Source organism: Dipodomys ordii, unplaced genomic scaffold, assembly GCF_000151885.1.
Source record: "Dipodomys ordii isolate 6190 unplaced genomic scaffold, Dord_2.0 Scaffold42, whole genome shotgun sequence".
In the NCBI taxonomy this organism is placed as follows: Eukaryota; Metazoa; Chordata; class Mammalia; order Rodentia; family Heteromyidae; genus Dipodomys; species Dipodomys ordii.
Genome location: NW_012267258.1, coordinates 6,496,222 through 6,520,476, shown reverse-complemented (window position 1 = coordinate 6,520,476; position 24,255 = coordinate 6,496,222). Strand labels below are relative to the sequence as shown.

Below are 24,255 nucleotides of genomic sequence, written 5' to 3'. Positions count from 1 at the left end.
GTGACATTGATCAAGATATATTGTATTCATAAACTGATTAACTCCTTTGTATAATTACTTAAGACAATATTTTTTTGCAAATAAGGGAAACCATGGGACCTCTGTTTCTTTGGATTACTTCACTTAATATAATTTTTTCCCAGTCTTTCCATTTCCTAGCAAATGGGGCAATGTCATTCTTTCTGATGGAGGGATAGAATTCGATTGTGTGTTTATATATATATATATATATATAGAGAGAGAGAGAGAGAGAGAGAGAGAGAGAGAGAGCACATTTTCTTGATCCATTCACATACTAAGAGGCATCTGGGTTGGTTCCATATCTTAGCTATGGTGAATAATACTGTGATAAACACAGTTCTGCTAGTAGCTTTAGTATGGCCTTGTTTGTGATTGTTTGAGTAAAAAGCCCAGAAGTGGGATTTATGGGTCACAGGGTAGCTCTACGTGTAGTCTTTTGAGGAACCTCCATACTGCTTTCCAGAGTGGCTGAACAAGTTTACACTCCCACCAACAATGCAGTAAGGTTCCCTTTAGGCCACATCCCCTCCAGCATCTATTATTCTTAGGTTTCTTGATTATAGCCATTCTAACTGAGATAAGGTAGAATCGCACTGTTGTCTTGATTTGCATTTCTTTTATGGCCGAGAAGTTGAGCATTTCTTCATGTGTCTATTGGTCATTCTTATTTCCTATTCAGAGAAGTCTCTCTTTAAGTCTTTAGACCACTTATTAATAGGTGGTTGTTTCTTTGAGGATTTGTTGTTGGGGGATTTAATTTTTTGAGTTCTAAGTATATTTTAGATATGAGAGCCTTTTCCAGACAAGCAGAAAGGTCAAAAGCTGTGTACATATGACCATATAAGATGATGCTAACCAAAATGAATCCCAAGATAGGGACACAGAGGGTTTTTTCTTTGTCGCTGTTGTTTTTAATGTACTATGTGATTCTTTTGGTTTCTTCTGTATGTTGTTTTCCCATGGTATAACCTCTGTTTTCACTGTATTTGATTTTGGTGCCCTGCATCTTGTATATACATTTTTCTAATTTGGGGAGGGGAAGGGAAATAACAAAATGCTGAAACAAGGATAGAGGTTGTCCCATTGTAACAATGGCACATACAAGACACTATGTTGACAACGAACTTTACAACTGTGGGGGAGGGAAGGGAGGAGTACGGGAGGTGGGGAGGGAAGAGATGGTAGGGGAAAAACAAAGGAGGGGATAACAATGCTTGATAGGAAATGTACTCACTACCTACTCATGTAACTGTAACCCTTCTGACCAGTATCTTTACAATACTTTTTAAGACAATAATTTTAATTAAAAAAAATGAAGAAGCCAAGCCCCAGTGGCTCAGGCTTGTAATCTTAGCTACTCATGAGGCTGAGATCAGAGGACCATAATTGGAAGCTAGCTTGAGCAGACAAATCAGAAACAGTCATCTCCAATAAACCAGAAAAAAAAAAAAGGCCAGAAGTGGAAGTGTGGCTGACATGGTAGAGAGTCAACCTTGAATGTAAAAGTCAAGTAAGACGGCAAAGCTCTGAATTCAATACTGTTACCAGCACATGCACAAAATAAAAGAGAATGGAGAAGAGATTAGAAATGAGTAGCAAGGATCCTCTGTTTCTTTTCTTTTTTTAGATAAACAGATTGAGTTTATTTGAAAGATTGTAGCAAGACTATCCATCTGGAGAGGGTTCCAAAGAATAGTCCAGGAGACTCCTTTCAGAGGGTGGCTATGATAATATAGGGCTCCCTCATTTCTCTTCTGCTAGGCTCTGCACTGATAGATTGATGGCTTTTCCATGCCCACCTCTCTGGCTCTTTTTATTGGTTGAGTGGGCACCCAGGGCATTATGGGAAGAAGCATTTGAGCAGGAGCCTGGAGCACTATGGGAACAAGAAGTATCATCTTAGGCCACATGTTACCTATCCTACGTAAAGGACACCACTTTTTATCTCTGTCTGTCTCACATCTTCACTTTCTGGCTTATCTGTGTCTTAACCACCTCGGCTGGACAAGAAACATGTCCAGTGTACTCATCTTCTGTTGGCAGCGTTGTAGATTACTCTACTTGGAGTGGATTTGTAGTTATTCCTGCTATATTCCATGGAGCGCTCATCTTTGATCTTGCTTCTTGGGGCTTCTTTTCCATTCCATGTGTATATATTTTCACCTTTAATACACTGTCGGCTTTATTCACTTGCTGCTGATATGAAAACAATGGTTATTTTCATGCTATATCCAGTCCACATAACGTAGGCAGTTAGAGCAGTTACCATTTGACTTCATAACACGACTTCTTTCTCTCATCTCAGGTGTGTCTCTCGTGGTTATTTGTAGATCTCCAGATTAGTTTATTTTCAGGTACTTGCTGCTTTCAAAGTGACTAATGTATGATTTATTAAAATATTCTTTCATGGCATCCCAATCACTCTAAGCTAAAAAAGAAATGATTACACTGCTTGTAGTTATGTCTTAGGTCTTTTCCTCCCTCCTTTCTAACCAGGAACAGACAGCTGGGTGATCACGGATAAAGGGTGGCATTCATTCCCAAGCTATTCGCCGTTCTGCTGTAAGGAATGAGAGAGAGAGAGAGAGAGAGAGAGAGAGAGAGAGAGAGAGTGTGTGTGTGTGTGTGTGTGAAGGACAATGGTTTCAGATTCCACACCTGCTATAATAAAAACTGCCAGAGAAATCTGTGCTTACACTACCGTCTGTGCAGCCTTATAAAAATAGCCTCAGCACAGAAAATATTAACATCTCAGTACTGAAACACACACACACACACACACACACACACACACACACACACCACTTTGCTTCCCAGCTAGGAGGGCTGATTTTCTCTCTTCTTTTTCTTTCTTTCTTCCTCTCTTTCTTTCTTTCTTTTCCTTCTTCCGTTCTTTCTTTCCTCCTTCCTTCCTTCCTTTCTTCCTTTCTCTTTTTTTCTGAGCATGAGACAACCTTTCTAAATGAGAGAATGAGCTCATGAATAGGGAAGATGTGGCAGCAGCAAGTTTTCTCTCCCTTTTCCAAATGAACGAGGCCCATCTATTAAATACACTGGGTAAATCAATTCATTTGAGTTCAGGTCACATCGTGTGGTTTCCGAGCCCCCAGTTAGTCTCCACAGCATGCGACCCCCTTGGCCTTCCAAAGCAGCAGCCACACACTCACGCTATTATCACGTCCCTTTGGGTGGGCCTTGCCTGGGCCATCTGTTCCTGCTACCAGTGATTGTCCCCAATCACCCCTGCACTAATATTGTCTCTGACTACCATAATGCATGTCAGAAATGCGCTGTATAAGTGCAGAATGTTGAGGGAAGGATCAAAAAGAAAGAAAGCAAAAAAGATTGGAGGGCATATTGATGAAAGAAATGTGGAGCCATCAGATATAGCCAATGTAGGGCTGTTTCCCATGCCTTGGTTATAAACACTATTATTTATAGAAGGGACAGAGCCCAGTTTATAATGTCGAATGTTTTCCCAATTTGGAATGCTTTATTAAAAAAAAACAAGGATGCATAAAAATCACATCTGAAATTATAGGCAGTGCCTTGGAAGGCGGCCATGCATTCAGGACTCTCAGAATTGGCATTATTATTAGAACTGGGGTAAAACAAATGTTACTTTCCACTCAGATAAAAGTAAATATATGGCTGAAAACTCTGGTTCCATCAAGTATTACTTTCTAGAAACTGAAAAAAGAAGGCCAACCGCCAGTGGCTCATACCTATAATCCTAGCTCCTTAGGGGGCTAAAATCTGAGGATTGTGATTCAAGGCCAGAACTGGAAGAAAAGTCCATGAGATTTTCATCTCTGACTAACCAGCCAAAAGCCAGCAGTGGTAGAGATGGTAGAGTACCAGCTTTGAGCAAAAAAGAAAAAAAAATCAAGAACACAAAGCCTTGATTTCAAATCCCTGTACCAGCACACACATGCACACAAGAAAGATTAGATAAGGTGTTTTTTATATGTCGTCTGCACATAATGTTTTCCAGAAGTTAGTAATATAGTGTAATTAATATGGTAATAATATTTTTAAATGATACTGATTGCCAAGTTATTAGAAGAACTTGATAAAAAGATGGATTGTTGGGCCCCATCTAATGGTTCTTTTTATTATTATTATTGTGAAAATACCATACAGAGGGGTTACAATTACATGGGCAAGGTAATGAGTACATTTCTTATCAAGCATTGTTGCCTCCTCCTTTGTTTCCCCTTCCCATCCCTTCCCATCTCCCCCTCTCACCCCACCTCCCCTCCCCCCGTGCCAAAGTTGTAAAGTTCATTTTCAACATAACATCTTGTACATTTAATTGGTGCAATGGGTCCACCTGTATCCCTATTTAAACAATTTGTTTCTTTCCTTCCCCTCCACAAATTATACCAACATCAAATACAGTGAAAACAGAGGTTATACTGTGAGGGAGGAACATACAAAGCAACAAAGAAATATCTTATAAATATGTTAGAAACAATAGCAAGAAAGAAAAACATTTGAGTCCTTAACTTGGGGTTCATTTTGCTTAACATGAACTTATCTGACCATTTCTGCTTGTCTCGGACATATACTACTTATTGCAAATAAGGGAAACCATGGGACCTATGTTTCTTTGGGCCTGGCTTACTTCACTTAATATAATTTTTTCCAAGTCTTTCCAATTCCTAACAAATGGGGCAATGTCATTCTTTCTGATGGAGGCATAGAATTCCATTGTGTATATATACCACATTTTCTTGATCCATTCATCTACTGAGGGGCATCTGGGTTGGTTTCATATCTTAGCTATGGTAAATAATGCTGCAATAAACATAGTTGTGCTGGTAGCTTTAATATGGTCTTGTTTGTGATCATTTGGGTAAATGCCCAAAAGTGGGATTTCTGGGACCTAGACAAAATTTTGAAAATGCTGTACTTTGTGATATATAGTTATTATTTTCCATAGTGAATAGCCTGCAAATCTCCAAAGTAATCCTAAGTACTAATGGGTTGGCCAGTTCCTCCGTGGTCTGTATCTCAAGCAGGAGACTTCAGGTGCTTTGCTTTCTTTCAGAAACAAATCTGATCTTACCACTGGAGTAGTAAGATTAAAGGTAAAATCCTTCTATATCCATTCATGGATCTCAAAGGTGTGTGTGTGTGTGTGTGTGTGTGTGTGTGTGTGTGTGTGTGTGTGTGTGTGTGTGTGTGTGTTAGAATCGCCTGGAAATCTTTGTCAAAAAAAAATGAAAAAACAAAACAAATTCACCATTCTGACTCTATTTCCTGGGTTATATGGCTCTGTACCTGGGACCAATCTCTTCTCAACCTTCTCTCAATCTTCCCACATGTGATGCCTGGACAAGTAGCTAGGGGACCACTCTCAGAGACACATAATTGATGGCAGTTTCTGTGGGTCGAATGTCTCCCATCACCCTTATATGTAAAGATCTCCTGAAGCTCAACAAGAACTATAACAACAGGAAAATAAAACCTGATACAAAGAGCTTGAAGGAGCCGGAAATCAATGACACAAGTAGCTAGCTACTCAGGAGACTGAGATCTGAGAATCAGGGTTCAAAGCCAACCTGGGCAAAAAAAATCCCTGAAATTCTTATCTCCAATGAATCACCAAAAAGCCCAAAGTGAAGCTGTGGCTCAAGTGGTAGAGCATTATGGTAAAGAAAAAAAAGCTAAGGTACCAGAGTGTATGTAGCCAAGAAGATAGGTAGATGGTAGAGTCCTTCCAGGAGCCAGAAAGTTCAGGGTAGAAAGGGTCTCAAAGTAAGTTCAGTTAGGGGAAAATGGCTCATCTGGATGACCACAGAGAAAGCTGGAGCTAGGGATGATAAAGGCCCCTTCAGACCCCAAGATGCCTTCCTCTGTTAATTTATCTGCCTGTTTTAAAAGCCAGACGTAGACACCTAAAGGTCTCTCAGGTTCAAAAGTAGCTCCACCCTGGCCCTGGCTACCATATTTCTTTGTGCTTGAGAATTGATGGAGAATTAAGCCATGGAGACTCAAGGTTTGATGTGGGAGCTCTTGTTCTGTCTTCACTGGAGCTGTAGTTCTCATCAAAGCCTTTAAGTCTGGGAGGCTCAGTGTCCTATCTGTTCAGCAGGGACAGTGATGGTGCTCATCCCATAGGATTGTGGTGCTCATTCAATTAATAGGTATGTGTGAGAACTTAAAACCATCCTCTGCCTAGATGTAGGAAACAATCCTTAAGCTTTCACTACTTCCTGCCTTTCTTTTTTGCTTTGTTGGTCATGGAGCTTGAACTCTGGGCCTGGCCCTCAGCTCTTCAGCTCAAGGTAGAGCTCTACCACTTGAGCCACAGTGCCACTTCCAGTTTTCTGGTGGTCTATTGGAGGTAAAAGTCTCATAGGCTTTCCTGCCCTGGCTGGCTTTGAACCTCGATCCTCAGCCTCTTGAGTAGCTAGGATTACAGGCGTGAGCCACCAGCACCTGGCTCTTCTTTTCTTTCTTTCTTTTTTTTTTTTACTTAAAGCTTTTCCTTTCATTTGCCCAGTTTCTGTTTCCTATTTAATTCCAAACCACTGAGTCACCTGCAAGAGTTCTCTTTCCTTTCTTCTGAGTTCTAGGCAATCCCCCACTGCCTGAAGAGCTCAGGAAGAATAATGCCATGAATGGAAAATGTTGTCTCTCAATGAAATACTCCAGAGAGAGAGAGTGAGAAAGAGAGGTTGGGAGACACTGATGAGTTCTCACTGACTTAAATGCATTTAAGATTGGAGTATTTTTTAATCCTGATTCTAAGCTAGCTTTCTTTATGCGTGTCAGGAATAACCTGAATTGTTGCATCTGTTTAGCTCATCTGGGCCCCTTGACAGATGGCTTACTGCAGCATGTATGAGCTTTCATTTTATAAGCTGGGCTACAGCTTATAAAAATAAATCATCTTTATCCAAGGGTGTGTTAAAATAGATTGTTTTTTTTTTCTTGGAATTTTGACCCCAGTAACAAAAGGAGATCGTGGCTTATGATTAAGTCACCTTGGTAACTTAAGTTGGTTATTTATTTTTTTTTCTTTTAAATAAATACTAGAAGCAACTGTCAAATTATCTCCCTTGACCTTTACCCCTCCCCCTTTTTTCAGCCTATAAGGTGAATGTATACATGGAGTAAAAAAAAAAAAAATGTGATTCACTAAGTCTCTGGAGGGAGAGTGAAGAATAGCCTCTCAATTCAGGCACGGAAACTCCTCCGAGTCCTATTAGCGCCAATCCCAATGGAAACTCTGCCATCTGTCATCCTTGCCAGACAAAGGAAGTGTCCCATTGGTGGCCATCATCTGAGTAAATTAGGAAGGGTTGGGGGAAAGGCCAGAAGGAAGGCCAGTATGGCCGGGAGAAGAGAATTCACGCTGTTGGCACAATGATACCCAGGGGAACCCTTTGGGCAAAACAAAAAAATGGAAAATACGGAATAAACAATCTCCCCAGTGTCCCTGTCTCTTTCAGTTTCCCAAGCAAAGAGAGGGCACAGGTGCTTCAAGATAGTAAGAAGAATGCAAAAATTAATGAGTAAAAACCTTTTGTTTCTATTTCTTTAGGTGTGCGATTTCTCCCCAAATGACTTTCCAGTGATTGTTTTCTAAAGGAGATTTCCTGTGTCAATCAGATAACAGAAAGGGCGGGACCATGCCCTTCTGCCCAGCAGGAGATTGCTGCCTGACCACATTACCAAGAGACTTGTTATAAAGAAACACAAAGCCACTTTTTGCACAATGACAATTCCTGAAGATCAGAGATTCATCCCAAGTGCACAAAGACCCCTTGCTAGTCTCTCAGTTGAGGATTCTTCCAGATCCCTCCTGAAACAATTTCCATTTTTCTTTTTGTGCAGGTCTGCTAGTTAACTAAATTTACTTCCATATACAGCAGCCATTTCTTCTATTCATTCACAGCTCATCTTCTTCAGGGCCCTGGTTGCTTGGCCCCAGAGCCTATCAATCTGTGTCATGCCTGAGCTTAAACTTGTATGAGCATTTTGGTCATCAAACTCACCCTCCTTTCAAGAACTATCCTCAGTGCTTAAGGAAGGACCTAGAATATATAATGAATCACCATGTTCAAGATATAGCTATTTTCCTTTTTTAATTTTACAGATTCTATCCAATTTTAGCAGTAGTCTCGGATCCCTTCTGTAACTGAGACACAGCCTTTTGATTTACACCACTAAAAGCTCATTCTTGGTATTATTTTCCTGAGCAGAATAATTGTCTTAGAATAGACATTTTGATTCAGAACCTAAGCTAGGATCCAGAGAAGGTTCTAGAAATGAATAAGACTAGATCCTAGATGGTTCTCTAATTCCATACAACGGAATTGGATCTTCTTTGCCTGTTGTTATCACAAAGGGATTTGCCAGGCACACCTTGTCCTTGTCATGCTGGATTACATCCTAGATGGTCTCCCATCTTGAAGTAGCAATGACAAAGAGAGACACTTTAAATGCATATATATGCCAATTTGTTTTTAATATTTAAGAAATTATTAAATCACATAATGATCATTCATTTATAAATTAGTAAATAAATATCTCTGAGTTACTCAGTGGTCTCATGACTCAAGAGCATCTAATGTGGCTTCTACATATCCCTAACTTATCTAAGGAGAGATTTTTTCTTAGGGTTTTAGGGCAAGTGTTTAATTTTATTTTTCGTAATTATCATTAAGCAATTATAAAAGGGGATTCAGCTCACCATGTCAGTGTCTGAGTACAGTAGATCTTGATCGTTGTCATCTCTTCCTTCATTCTCCCTCCTCTCTCCCTCCTCTACCCTCCCATCATCATATTCAGTGTACGAATGTAAAAATGGAACCAAGTCAACACAGGAAAGATTTCATGAGTTGCTCACTTACCAAGTTCCATTTCATTAGTCTACCTAAAAAATTTAAAAAAAAAAATAAGGCTTTGAATTTAACCGAGAAGAATGATGAAATAAGATTCATTTCTTTTCTTTGTCCCAAATTCATCTTCTTCAAGGCCACTGTTTTCTTCTATCCCATGATAGATGCTCAATGTCTGGGTTCAGCTGCACTATGTGCCTGGCCTGCAGGGATCCCTGCCCTCCACCATCTTGGTATACAGATGCCCACAGCACAGCTCAATCACCATGTTCACTTGCACCTTCACGGAGTAAAGAATTAAACAAATTATAGTTTCATACTGGGATCACAAAATATTCATTATGTGGTGGAACTCGCAACACTTGATGTTTTCTTTCTTTAGTTGAAAAAATAACACTTTCCCCCAAATTGTTGTCATTTGCTGTGTTCAGTGAGGGTGATATTTAATGAAGAACTCTTTGAAATTAGCTATACCAGGATTCTATAAACTCCCGCGAAGTAAAAAGATAAAATTTCCATTAGAATATCATTTTTTTTGACAATCAGGAAGATTCATTAAGAGTATGAAATGCAAGAAAGCGGTAATCCTAGCCACGCCATGCAGTGATTTCTCATTAGAGGAAACAGTGAAATATTTCAACAAGGAGATAAATAGAAAGAACGTATAGACCCTTACCCTCCCTCCTGGCTGATTTACATTATGCAATGTAGTTGAACAACAGGGGAGTTGCAAAGTCTCTCATATGATTAATCCTGAAATACCAAGCCTCTTGCTTCTATGGATCATTCATTCACAACAACCCACTTGGGAAAATGGCTACAGAACACATTCTGTTTTTTCTCTCTCTGTGTGTGTGTGTGTGTGTGTGTGTGTGTGTGTTTGCGTATGTGTATGTGTATGTGTTTGTGGGATCCTTTTCTTTTTTTTTATTGTGAAAATACCATACAGAGGAGTTACAATTACATGGACAAAGTAATGTGTTCATTTCTTATCAAGCATTGTTGCCTTCTCCTTTCTTTCCCCTTCCCATCCCTTCCCATCTACCCCCACCCCCACCTTGCCTTCCCACCAAAGTTGTAAAGTTTGTTTTTCGACATGCCCCTCAGTAGCTGAATGGATCAAGAAAATGTGGTATATATCCACAATGGAATTCTATGCCTCCATCAGAAAGAATGACATTGCCCCATTTGTTAGGAAATAGAAAGACTTGGAAAAAAATTATATTAAGTGAAGTAAGCCAGGCCCAAAGAAACACAGGTCCCATGGTTTCCCTTATTTGCAATAAGTAGTATATGTCTGAGACAAGCAGAAATGGTCAGATAAATTCATGTTAAGCGAAATGAACCCCAAGGACTCAAATGTTTTTCTTTCTTGCTATTGTTTCTAACATATTTATAAGATATTTCTTTGTTACTTTGTATGTCCCTCCCCCACAGTATAACCCCTGTTTTCACTGTATTTGATGTTGGTATAATTTGTGGAGGGGAAGGGAAAAAACAAGTTGTTTAAATAGGGATACAGGTGGACCCATTGCAACAATGAGATGTGGGATCCTTTTCATGTGGGTCATTTCAGGGACTCCAGTGTATTTGTTTTGTGGTAAATAGTATTTCTCAAAATATATAATCTCCATCTGAACACTATGGATGCTATTTGTTCTAATAGGTAGATTTTCTAGCCCATCATAAAACATTAAGGTTAGTGGACTTTTGGGAACTAGGAAGAAATTTTGAGGTTCAGCTCTCTCATGTTATAGACAAGAACACAGGGAGGCCTGGTTTGGCTTTGGGGTTTTGCCACACCTCACAAGACAAAAGAATGTTTTCTTTGGGTTTTTACATTTTTATTTTTTTATTATATTTAAGTAGTTGTTCAAAGGGGTTTCAAGAGCCCAGATACTGGTATCTCACCCCTGTCATCCTAGCTACTCAGGAGGCTGAGATCAGAGGATTATGGTTCAAAGCCAGTCCAGGCAGGAAAGCCTGTGACACAAGCCAGAGGTGGAACTATGGCTCAAGTGGTAGAGCACTAGCCTTGAGCAAAAACGTTTAGGGACAGTGCCCAGGCTCTGGAAAAACAATAAAGAACAAAAGAATTACAGAGGTAACAAAATACTTTGTCAATAGAAGAGGAAGATGGATGGTAGATGGAAAGAAGAATATCTCTGTACAATTGGATAAATAGGCCAGGGGCCATATCATGTGGCTAGAAACTAACAATAACAACAAAAAAAGGAAGGGCTACATTTTCTATTATCGTACCAACCTCGGGTTTTGGCTGAGTGGCCATGACTATTGGGGAAAGACACTGTTACCTCCACATGAACATGAGAGTTGGTGTCAATTGGGAGTCAGAACAGGACACTAGTGGCTCACTGTAATCCCACCTTGTCAGGAGGCTGAGAATTGAGGACCTTAGTTTGATGCCAGCCCACACAGCAAAGTCCATGAAACAAAAAGCCAGAAGTGAAGCCAGGCACCTGTGGCTCACCCCTGTAATCCTAGAAGTACTAGGCTCAGGACCAGCACTCATGCAAACAGATTATAAAAGTATCAGATGCTAAGGATTTTTACGTGCTCATTATGCTAACTCACAAAGCATATTTGCATAGAGATACACACTAGATTTTCTTGGGGATCTAGGCCCATGTATTTTACCTGCTCAATAATCCATGCTAGTTTATCTAAACTGAAATTTCTCCATCACTAATATAATAGATATGGTTTTGTTATCACCCTTACATACTTTTGTTTTCCTCCATTCTAGCACCAAGATGCTGCATTACTGAAACTGACAATAGGGGAAAGAAATTGGAGAAGTAATATCAGCTTATGCTTTTGGCAAACGTAATATATTTCAGAGAACTTTCAAATATAACCTCTCATTTTATCACACACACACACACACACACACACACACTAGTTCACTAGTTTCAGTCTTCATGGCACAGAATAAAAATTGAATTCTATCAACGGCTAATAATTAAAAGGATTTAGGGGAAGGGCATCAGAATCCTCATATTGTAAGCTCATTTCCCTCCATGTGCCAATGTAATAATTTTGGTCAAAAGAGACTAAATAGGCTGCCCTAACATCATAGCCTTTAAATTTAGTGTTAGGATGAGACTTCCTTCTGCTGATTTCTAGCCTGTAGCTTTTGTTCCATTGTACTTATTCCTTCTCACAAAGAGGCAAAGTGGTATTGGAGTCAGGGGATGATGTTCATTTGCTGATGTTAGGCAACTCCTTTTTTTTGGACTTACTGCCTCATCTAAATATTCTGACTTCAGGCCTCATGAAAATATAGCAGAGAGCAATCTTTGATGTGAACATCTCTTGGTCAGACTGACCCAATGCAGTTCAACCTGTAGAAAAGTAATTTGGAAGTATAGAAAAAAATCTTCCCTTGATCTCAATGTTCTTTCTTTGTTTGGTGTCTATTTGCTTCACTTTCGTTGTATGGGGTTTATTTCATTACCCTTAACACACCTGGCATCTTCTCTCTATTAGAAAATCATCCTTCACCAAGCCAGCTCTACAAACATCATTCTTTCTCCTCTCTGATTGTCCTGTTCTGGGATATCTTTTCAATCCTACAAAGAGTCCTTCATGAGAACTTCCTTGTTATTTATTTTATTATACTCTATGGTATTGTGTATTATTACTATTATTATCATCTTTAAGTAATTGTACAAAGAGGATTCTATTCAACCAATCTCTTTATACCACAAGTCTTGATTGATGTATGATTTTATTTCTTAAAAGAATTTACACATTTCTCCAAGGAAGAGTCCAAGAAGAACACAACCAGCATCAATTCTTCACACCTATAATCCTTGCTATTCAGGAGACTTAGACCTGAGGATTGTGGCTTGAAGCTAGTTTGGGTAGCAAAGTCCATGAGACTATTCCATTAACCAGGGAAAGAGCCACAAGTGGAGCTATGACTCAAGTTGGTGGAGTGCCAGTCTTGAGAGAAAAGACTAAAGGGACAGGGATCAAACCTTGAGTTCAAGTCCCAGGACAAGAAAGAAAGAAAGAAAGAAAGAAAGAAAGAAAAGAAGGAAGGAAGGAAGCAATATAGAAAGAAAGAAAGAAAAGAAGGAAGGAAGGAAGCAATATAGAAAGAAAGAAAGAAAGAAAGAAAGAAAGAAAGAAAGAAAGAAAGAAAGAAAGAAAGAAAGAAAGAAAGAAAGAAGGGAGGGAGGGAGGGAAGGAAGGAAGGAAGGAAGGAAGGGAAAGAAAGAAAGAACGAAAGAGAGAGAGAAAGAGGGAGAGAAAGAAAGAAAGGAAGGAAGGAAGGTAGTTAACAGTCATACAAATTCAATTCAAGGCGCCTCTATTATCTGGTGTTTGTAACCATGTCTCCTACAGCAGGGAACTTCGTTACTATCTCTGTCCAGCTTCCCATCTCTAACACATTGGTCAGTTCCTTCTGCAATGCACAAGTGAAAGTCTTCTCCATTGACCAATGTGTCCTGCGCAGTTAATGTTCACAATAAATTATTTAGTAACATCCATCACCTTTGTATTTCATTTTTGGTTTTGCACATATTTGTGGGCTTCTACAATCTAGAAAATCATTTGGAACACTGGGGATGCAGTTTGCTGACACGGCAAAACATTGAGACTGTTGGAAGCAATGTTCTCTCCATAGATTCATGATAAGAATAAGTCATAAAACAAAATAAGAAAAGTCAAGCTGGAGAAATTTAAATACCTAGTGTGAGAATCACTACTTCATTTATGTAAAATTTCTTGGTGAGGGAACGTTGCATCTTCTCAGGCACATGAAGAAATCACCACTGTTTAGAGTAGGTTTCATTAGAATATAATCAATCCACATTAACCATTACTGATTCCTTATTTTCTATGCACCATCTTAGTATCTAATAATCTTGCAAAATGCTAACATTTAGTAAATACTATTATTTTCAGCCTGTAAAGAAAATGGACTGGGAATTTAAACAACTGATGAAAATCACAGGGCTTGTACATTTTTGAGTCATGGTTTTCTTTCTTTCTTTTTTGTTTTTTGGTTGTTGTTCTGGTACTTGGGTTAGAACTTAGAGCCTTGTATTCTCCCATGGCTTTTTCACTCATGGTTGATGCTTTACCAGTTGTACCATGTTTCTAATTCTGGCTTTTTTGATGGCTAATTAGAGATCAGTGTCTCATGGCCTATCCTGCTTAGGTTGGCTTCAGACTTCGATCCTCGAATCTCAGCCTTCTGAGATTTACTATGTGGCATGAACCATGTAATAAAGGATGAGTTAATACCTTTCAACGTCACATGTAAAGGAGCATAGAAGTAGTTTACAGTGATAACAAAATACTTTTCCAAGCTCTTCATAGTTATGTCAATTTTATTTTCAAATAATGAGAAAAGAATTTTCATATAACACATACATTTATAACAAAAGCTATCGCTTCTCAGCCTTTTTGGCTAAGATCAAGTGTAATACATACATTTATAACAAAAGCTACTAAACCTTATTACCTGTGTCACCTAATTTGCTTCAATAAACTCATGGGATAAAAGTTACTATATTACTATACTATAGTTTGTACTATAATAAGTTGTAGTATCTAATTATAATACCTTAATGCTAGGAATATTCTAAACATAAATATAATAAATACTGTAACATATAATAAATATCTAAAACAAGCTCATGTCCCTTGGAATATTTCTTTTTTCCATTAGCAGATGTAAAGGTATCACTCAATAATAAATCATTAAGTAAATGGCATTAATATATAAGATTTTAGGAAGTGGCGCTGTGGCTCAAGTGGTAGAGCACTAGCTTTAAGCTGAAGCCAGGTCCAAAGAAACATAGGTCCCATGATATCTCTTTTTTTTTCCATGATATCTCTTATTTGCAATAACTAGTATATGTCTGGGACAAGTAGAAAAGGTCAAAAGCTATGTACATATGACCAGATAAGATGAAGTTAAGCGAAATGAATCCCAAGATAGGGACACAAGTGGTTTTTTTCTTTCTTCCTATTGTTTCTAAGGTATTTATAAGGTACATGAGATTTTTTTTTCATTGCTTTGTGTGTTCCTCCCCCAGGGTATAACCCCTGTTCTCACTGTATTTGATGTTGCTCCAATTTGTGGAGGGGAAGGGAAAAAACAAAATGTTCAAATAGGGATACAGGTGGACCCATTGTAACAATGAGATGTACAAGACACTATGTTGAAAAATGAACTTTACAATTTAGGGGGGGGGTGTGGGAGGGGAAGGGTAGGAGGATGGGGGAGGGGAAGGGTGGGAGTGTAGCGGAGGAGATGGGAGGGAAGGGATGGTAGAGGAAAAACAAAGGAGGAGGCCACAATGCTTGATAGGAAATGTACTCATTACCTTGCTCATGTAACTGTAACCCCTTTGTATAGCATTTTCACAATTAAAAAACTTATTAAAAAAAGAAAAATGAAATAAAAGAAAAAAATATTTTAAACACTACAAGAAAATCATAATTGTTACAATTTCTTCAAATAATGTCTTTTAAAGCTGTTCACTTGCACCAGGCTCTAGTGGCTTACTCCTGTACTCCTAGCTATGATCCAAGGGTTGTGGTTTGAAGCCAGCCCAGGCAGGAAAAGTCCAGGAGACTCATATCTCCAATAAACAACCCTCCCCCCACACACACCTAAAAAAAAGACTGGAAATGTAGCTCTAACTCAAGTGGTAGAGTGCTAGCCGTGAGCAAAAGAAGTTGAGGGACAGCACCAGGCTCTGAGTTTAAGCCCCAGGACTAGCACACATACACACACACGCACACACACACACACACCAGGACCAGCACACACACACACACACACACACACACACACACACACACCAAAAACAAAAAGGCTGTTCACTAGCTTTGATTATAGTTGTGTAACCGTATTGTGTTTGATGAGAATTTGATGCAATTAATTTCTCGTATCTTGAATGCTCAGGGATTATTGATCTGAATCACACACCAACTAATGGTTTAATCAGCAGGTCACCTACAAACATCAATGGGAATTCAATGGATATACTACTGTGCTTTGCATTGTGAAATGATTTATTTCTTCCCCAGGCCTAATTATAAAACTGTAAGAGCTACTCAATCATATATTGGACTTCCCTTAGGATTTTATTAGAATCTTGTTTTCCAACATTAATTGAAATTTTCTAGAGAAAAACCTACAAGGAATCAAATTTGAGGATATCTGTGGTACAAATAAAACAGGCGTAATCTTGTTACTGTGAATATCATACATTACTGACATCTACAGTTACCTTTTCATATGCCTAAAATATATTGCACATTTCCTTTGTTAATTCACTTTAGAGCAGTGTAGCACTTTCATAAAAAATTAATTGCTAACAGATCTTAAACATTCATCATTTATACTACTACTATACAATTATCTAAAATTTTGTTGGAGAAAGCCCTGTTACAATTTCCTGTGCCCTTGATTAATCCCTATTTCTTTTTTCTTTCAATGCAGGTAAATGGTTTAACTATGGAATTATCTTCCTCGTCTTGATTTTGGATCTTAATATGTGGAAAAATCAGATATTTTATAAACCTCATGAATACGGGCAGTATATTGGCCCAGGGCAAAAGATATACACAGTGAAAGACCCAGAAAGTTTAAAGGATTTAAACCGAACAAAGCTGTCTTGGGAATGGAGGTCTAACCACACCAACCCTCAGACAAATAAGACCTATGTGGAAGGAGACATGTTTTTACACAGCAGGTTCATTGGGGCTAGCCTGGATGTGAAATGTCTGGCTTTTGTCCCAAGTTTGATTGCTTTTGTGTGGTTTGGCTTTTTCATCTGGTTCTTTGGACGGTTCCTGAAGAATGAGCAAGGCATGGAAAATCAAGACAAAACTTACACTCGCATGAAAAGGAAATCCCCTTCAGAACATAGCAAGGATATGGGGATCACTCGAGAGAACACAGAGGCTTCCGTGGAAGAGCCATTGCACGACCCTCCACTGGTTTCCATCGGGTCCGACTTCAATGAGATCATCTACAAATCTTCCCACCTGACTTCAGAGAACTTGAGCTCCCACTTGAATGAATCTACCAGTGTGACAGAAACTGATCTAGACCCGACCACTTCTAAAAGTACCCCTACGAACTAGATTCACTCACATGGAGATAGCACATTAAAAAAAAAAAAGCAACATTAAGTGTAACTAAAACAAAAAGTTAGTCTTTCTTTTTTGTAAATGTCGGGTTTACGTAGTGTTAGGTAAGGAAATATAAACAATGCCACAACGGTGCTCAACATGCTTTTTTCTAGGACTCATTGTTTTGTATTTGTCTTATAATCCACGTGCCTACTCTACACATAACAGTCCTCTAGAGATTGCTTTTCACAATTGCACAAGCTCTTTACTGACTTTCCAGCATAGTAGATCAGCCAATTAATTACCCCATGTATCTGATATTCAACCTTAGAGGTGCCTTGAGACATTAAAACTGTTTTTAACTGTACCAGAAAAGAAGTGTGGAACAGTTCTCTAATGTTATTTTATGTGTTTTTCTTAAATACAATTATTTTGATTTACACTTGATGCTTGAGCAAGAAACAGAGACAGCTAAACTGGGGTTTCAGGAGGATCTTGGTTTTCTATTCAGCTTCAGATTTGTTAGTTTTAACACTAGATTTCAGGGAAGTATAGTGGTGACCTTTTTTTAAATTTTGTTTTTATATGTATGTGGGTGCCGGTCTTGGGGCTTGAACTCAGAACCTGGACGCTGTCCATTGGCATTTTTTTACTCGAGGCTGGCACTCTCTCTTGAGCCACAGCTCCACTTCTGGCTCCTTGGTGGTTAATTGGAGATAAAATTTCACAGACTTTTCTGCCTGGGCTAGCTCTGAACTTTGATTCTCATATCTCAGTCTCCTGAATAGCTAGTACTATAGGTGTGATCCACCAGCCCCAGACTCCATGACTGATTACTTTTTAAATTGACTGGCTTATTGCCAAACACAAATACAGATGTGAAATTCAGGAAGAGGAGAATTGTAATCTAACATGGGTCACTGCTTATGAAATGTGACTTTCTCCAACCAGTAATTGCAATTAGGTGATAATGCCTAATTATGTTTTCCTAATTAAAGATAAATTGCTACTTGATTAAAAAATCCTGCCCTTTACCTTTGGGAACAAAGGTTAAGAGGCACAGTTGGGTGAACTCTCAAATTTATTGGCATTTATATAAAGCCCCAGACAACTAAGGAACTGAATTTGTAATCATGTTGAAGATTGCATTGCCTACCATCTACAATATTTGTGCATTTTTCTGGAAATATGGTTCTGGACAGTGAATATGGAGAAAAAAACATATGCCATCCCTGAGCAAGATAATTCTTCTAAAATAAAAAACATGTAGCAGGACCTTATGTGCTGGAAAAAGCTGTACAAGAGTCTCCTTTGTGTGTGCATCTTACATTTTTTGGTTTTTTATTTTTTAAAGAATTAATCATCGCATATTAATAAATAAGAATTCTACATTAGTAATTATGTGATGTCGTTTTTTTGTATGTGTGGGTGTGCATAAGGGACAAAGTGGTACCTTAACTAGAGCTGATTTAAACAGGTTTTTGAAAGCTTGATGCAAGAAATGGAGCACTCTTAACTTGCTGTTAATTTGCTTCCCTAAGTTATGGTTCCGTCTATCTTGAGTTGCTGAAGGGAGGATCTTTCTTAAGGAAAAATTACTTTCCTGTCACATTCTGACATTGTAACATTTTGTCTTTATGATTTTTTAAAATCCCTCCTGTTTTGATCTATCTGCTTTTAAGCTTGGAAATGTGCTGAATTTAGCATACATAATAGAACCATGCATTTATCTGTCACTTGAGAGCAGGCTTTAATAAACATCTTTCCACAATTGTTTACTAAGCAGTTGGAACCATGCCCCTGCTGTTGCTTTTACCTTTAATAGCCATGCACAATGTACTTAGAATCATAAACATGTTTGGAACTGACAATGCAGAGGGTAAGCTCACTATAATTACTGCTGACCATACTGGATAAAGGAAAATATTATCTGTGACGTATGCTCACACTGACATAGCCTTAAACATGAAACTTTTTGCTCTGGGATAAGGAAATGATACCACCTTGGAACATATTTGGAAAGTCATTTTTTTTTCTTGTAGAAAAAACAAGGGGAGCTGATTTAGAAAGTAAGTGCTTGATATCAATATATTTATTCCTTACAGAACTATTATTAGAGAATTTCATGTCAGTATTAAAGAAAAAGATTAATGAGGAAATCTCATTAGCAGGGTCCAGATAGACCTTACTAAGCATTATGCTTATGTGTTTGTAGAAACTGGCTAGAGGAACTGTCATCTGATATGAAAATATGTAAAGTCTCTATACATTTAGAACAAAGTGAAATAGTTTCCATGGATAATATTATAATTGTCAAACAAGATTTAAATCTCCTAAAGATTATCAAATCAAATCAAAGTGAAAATTAAATCCATCTGTATTTAGTGTTACATTCTGAGTCATTCCAATAGTCTTAGGCTATGACCCTACAAGATTGCTGAGTACCAACCTTTTAGCTCAAGTAGAGCATTAAAAAAAATAAAAGGACATGTAGCAAGCTCAGAATTTGAAGTTAAAAATAAAAGATTAAAAAGTCATAACCCAAAGATTCTAAAATCTTAACAAATGTGATGTCTTAATTGTGATAGTGCTTAAGGACTATAAACAATTATATTTCTACTGTTCCATAATTACAGTACTTTTCTTCATGCAGGGAAGAATTTATACCAATTTGAGACAATTTTAGTCTTTTACTTTGATAGAATACTTCATTGTTAGTTTAAATGGAAAATTAAACAAACACGATGAATTTATGCCTGGCAATATATACTTAGAGATAAATCTCATTACCACATGCCCGTATCCAAAACTGCTTATTCCATTTCCTCCGGACAGGGTGGCTAGTTATTATGTATCTTTGTTTGTTAGCATAAACTAAGATCACCAGAGACTCTTATTAGGAATAGTAAGACTTCTTCCTTCTCCATTTAACCTAAGAATCAATCAGAAGTGATCATAGTAGTGCATGCCTGTAATTCCAGTATTCGAGGAGACAGAGGCAAGAGGATCCTGAGTTCCAGGGCAGCCTGGGTTAAACAACAAACAAAATCTGTCTCAAAGAAGAAAATGAAAAGCCAATTAGGACACAAAGTCTCCACATATTGTAATGTCCAGGAGCCAACCTACCATATGTCCCCATGTGGCCCCATAAGCAATTTATTTATATAATTTCACCACCCTAGGAGTCACTGACACAACTCAATATGAAATATGAAAAAGATAATGGCAACAAACCACACTTAGCCTTTTCTATTACTGATAGCTCATATACCAAGTGGATCATCTGACATTCGGCCAGGACCTTAGAACCCTACCTTTGATGACCACCTGTTGGAGTTGCTCCCTTTAAAACTATCTCTTAATTCTGAGTACTGTACTCATATCAGTGTTTCCTTCTGAGAGACCTTGACTTTACCATTCTGCATACTACCATTCTGCAGATACCCTATGTGCAAACAAATTACCCTACTTAATCCTCAAATTAACCATTGATGGTAAATATGGCTCCTTTAATGCTCAGAGATGTTTATTGGCATGCTCAGGCTCTCAAAGCTGGGCAAAGGCAGAGTTAAGACTTGAGCTGGATTTCTTTGATCCTCAAAACCTCTACGATCATTCATAAACAGTCATCTGAACTAGAATATTGTGTCAAATAAGCTCTTTGATGGATGACCAAGGCAACCACAGTAGAAAACTGACATGTTTGATTTTTAGCAATCCTTATCTCCCAAGAACCTAAATTAAATGTTTTGAAATAAATTTCTACAGCTGCCTGTATGCCATTTACAAGTTCAATCATATGATGGAAACAGAGGAGTTGAAATTAAACGTCAGAAGCAGTCAGTTCATGGCCAGGTGTTTTTGATTTAAGCTACAAAAACCACGACGTGGATTGGTCCTAACGCAAATTCTAGCCTTAGGATTGTGTTCTTTCATGATTCTGATTTTTCCCAGAGAAAGGGAAACAGATGACACCTGAATGTTTTCAAAAGAGCCCCTGCTAAGTGAATGACAGAGGAGGAAAAAAAGAGCTATGGATGTTCAATAAGAAAAAGAAGTCAAATTAGCTAATGGCCACCTTCAGGAAGCATAATTCCAATTGGGATATTACAATCCAAGTTACTATTTTATAAAACCTTGGGGAAGAGTAAGTTATACTTTGATAAGACTAGCACTGGCTTTGAAGATGTGCCTTAAGTGCTCTGACCCCCTATTCTCACAATAGAAATATCTCATAGGGACGTGTGTGTGTGTGTGTGTGTGTGTGTGTGTGTGTGTGTGTGCATACACCTGTGTGCACTGTACTAAGCTTTGACCTCAGGGTCTGGGTGCTATCCTAGCTTTTTCGTTCAGGGTTAATTGGAGATCAAATTCCCCTGGACGTTGCTGCTCAGGTTGGCTTCGAACCACGATCCTCAAGTCTCAGCTTCCTGAGTAGCTAGGATTGCAAGCATGAGCCACAGGGTGTGGAGATCCATCCTCTTGCTTGAAGAAGCTCAAATAAGATGCTGAATGTGAAGGCCTTCTGTGAGCTGCTCGGTGTCCTGCAAGGCTAAATGAACATCGGGGTGAGCTGCCTTGCTCTCCACTGCCCGGCGTTCCACAGAGCCCTCTCCAGTTTACTTTACCCAGCACCTTCAAGTTGAGGCAGCCATTGGACAATTTTCTCTCTTTCAGTCACTGTTTTTCACACTACAAGTTACAGGAGAATCCCTTTTCACTTACCAAAAAACTTCCTAATCTTCTTGTCTTGATGTAGTTGTACAAAGGGTTTCAATTCAACATGTCATTTTATGAGTACACTGCATCTTGATCCATGTCATCCCTTCCATCATTCTCCTCCATCTCTCCTCAATTTTCCCACCCAGGCCCCCAATTATTTTAATTTCCTTTTGCCATAGGTGCATTGAATACTATAACTGCATTCTCCTGCCCTTCCTCTCTTCATTTCTTCAATGTTTCACTTTATGATTTCTTTTTACTACCTTTAAGTAGTTGTATAAAAAGGAGTTCCAATCCAACATGTCGGTTTATGAGCACAATACACCTTGATCAGTATTGCCCCCTTCCAAAATCCTCCTTCCTTCCTTCTCTCTTCCCTCTTTTCACTTTGTTACAGAAGTTGGAATCACTCAGTTAAAGCAAGTGGATGCGTTGTCTGAAATCAATGGCTATAATCCCTTGTTGCTGCTGGGCCAAATGTATTATCCAGTGTTTTCTAAGGCTCTAGTGTCCTAAATTGGTTCCTTCCCACAATGATTGCTTTACTGGCTTCTTTTAGGAGCACTTTCTCATCATGTTGGTAATCCACCACCTTTCAAAAATTCTGAGGTGAAAGCACTCATCTGTCTTCAGCACTTGGAAAGAGCTGACATACACCTGGCCATTGTGTCTGGATTGCAGCTGAGGCAGCTATTTCTGAATCTCAACATTACTCCAGCCTTGCTGGTGTAGAAAGAACCCACCTCAGTTTCCCATAGGAGTAAGGCAACACTGTGGACAAGAATAACCCTATAAAATGCCATCGTGGTTTTGCTTATAGATTTACTGGCTTGAACACATCATTTTATTTTTATTAGTCCAGCTAGCTACAACATAACCATAGTGGAAATGATCTACAGTTTAAAATAAGTGTGTGTGTGTGTGTGTGTGTGTGTGTGTGTGTAGTGTGTGTGACAGAACTGGAGCTTGAAATCAGGAACTGAGCCCTGTCTCTATAAACAGTTTTGCTCAAAAATGGCACTCTAACACTTCAGCCACAGCTTCACTTTTGGCTTTTTGGCAGTTAATTGGAAATAAGAGTCTCACAGACTTTCCTGCCTAGGCTGGCTTCAACTCTCTCAATTCTCATATCTCAGCCTTCTGAGTAGCTAGGATTAGAGGCATGAACCATTGACACCCAGCTAAAAATAGGGGTTACTGACTAAAAAAAAAGGTGTATGTTTGAGGAAAAGAACAATGGCCAAATTAGGAAACATAACTCTGACAAGTTTGGTTCAGATTTGATAGCTATAAATTATTATAAAATTAGCTCTAAAAGCCATAATGATTTTTAAATTTGAGGAGCAAATTTAGAGCTTCAAAAATACTAGAAACCTGAGAGTGTCTATTATTCACATTTCTAGCTGCTCTCCAGAATGAGCAGATTTTATTTAATGCTTCTCATTATGGGTCTACCCTCATCTTCTCCATCTATCAGCATGTCCTACAGAGATCTCACTGGCCTTTCCTAGGATAACTGCAACTGGTCTTAACTGTTCTACCCAACTCCTTTGTTACAAAGCCATTCCCTACAATTATACCAGAACAATCTATCATCTGAACATGAAAGATGATTTTTAAAGATAAGCTGTATTGTCAGGTGCTGGTGGCTCATATACTTATCGTCAAGAAGCCATCAAAAAGCTGGAAGTGGAGGTAGAGTTCAAGTGGTAGAACAGAAAAGCCAAGTGAGCATGAGACCTTGAGTTCAAATCCTAGTCCCAGAAGAAAAATAAGATAAAACAATCAATAAGTACAACTGAGCTACCTAATCAGAAGCACAAGTTTGGAGACCACTGATTCATTTTCCCACACAGGGCATCGATAGCTTTACCTATATTTAGTTCCTTCTGCTACAGGTCTGCATGATGGAGCGGACTGTGGCCAATTGGGTAAGCACTTACCTGATAACTGATGTCAGTCATGTTGTAAGGGAACAGTCTATTAGAAGAAAGGAAATCTGCTGTCCCCATTCTACCTAACTTTGTCAGCAGTTCATCATCCTGCGAGTACAGATCTATTCAAAGCAATGGTAAAACCATAGGCAAGCAAGATAGGACGGAGAGATGCGCTGAAGAATACAACAAATCTGCAGCTTTTGCTTGTTATGCCCCCAAAGCTAAAACGGAAAAATAAACACCACTCAGAAGCTCTGAAACCCAAATGAACAGATTCCAGCTGCCATCTTCTAACTGGTGACTCGGAAATTCTTATAAACCTATTTACATGTTAGAAACATCCATTATCCTTCCTGCTGGAAATGCACAGTTCATCTCGTCTATTGCACTGAGTCAATGGTGAGAATTATTCATGAAAGAGTTATATTTTAATGGCATTTGATCAGCACTTGCAGCAGCAGTCATTAATTTGATTAGTTTGGTCTGGGCTGGAGGAGAAATCTGGCACACAGCCCTCAGCAAATCAATAGCCCTGGGTCTCAGTGTTTGTGGCTAACTCAGCTGGCCAGCCTCAGGTCCCGCCTAGAATACTG

At 38.7% G+C, this 24,255-nt stretch overlaps 1 protein-coding gene across 1 annotated transcript in view; it reads left to right on the top strand.

Moving 5' to 3' along the window:
• The window catches only part of Tmem117 (transmembrane protein 117), a 184,986-nt gene extending 167,971 nt beyond the window's left edge, over positions 1-17,015 (top strand). Inside the window, exon 5 of the mRNA XM_013018771.1 lies at positions 16,369-17,015. Within this exon, the coding sequence (XP_012874225.1) occupies positions 16,369-17,015 (647 nt within the window). The remainder of the gene's footprint in view (positions 1-16,368) is intronic.
• The last annotated feature ends 7,240 nt before the right edge of the window (positions 17,016-24,255 follow it).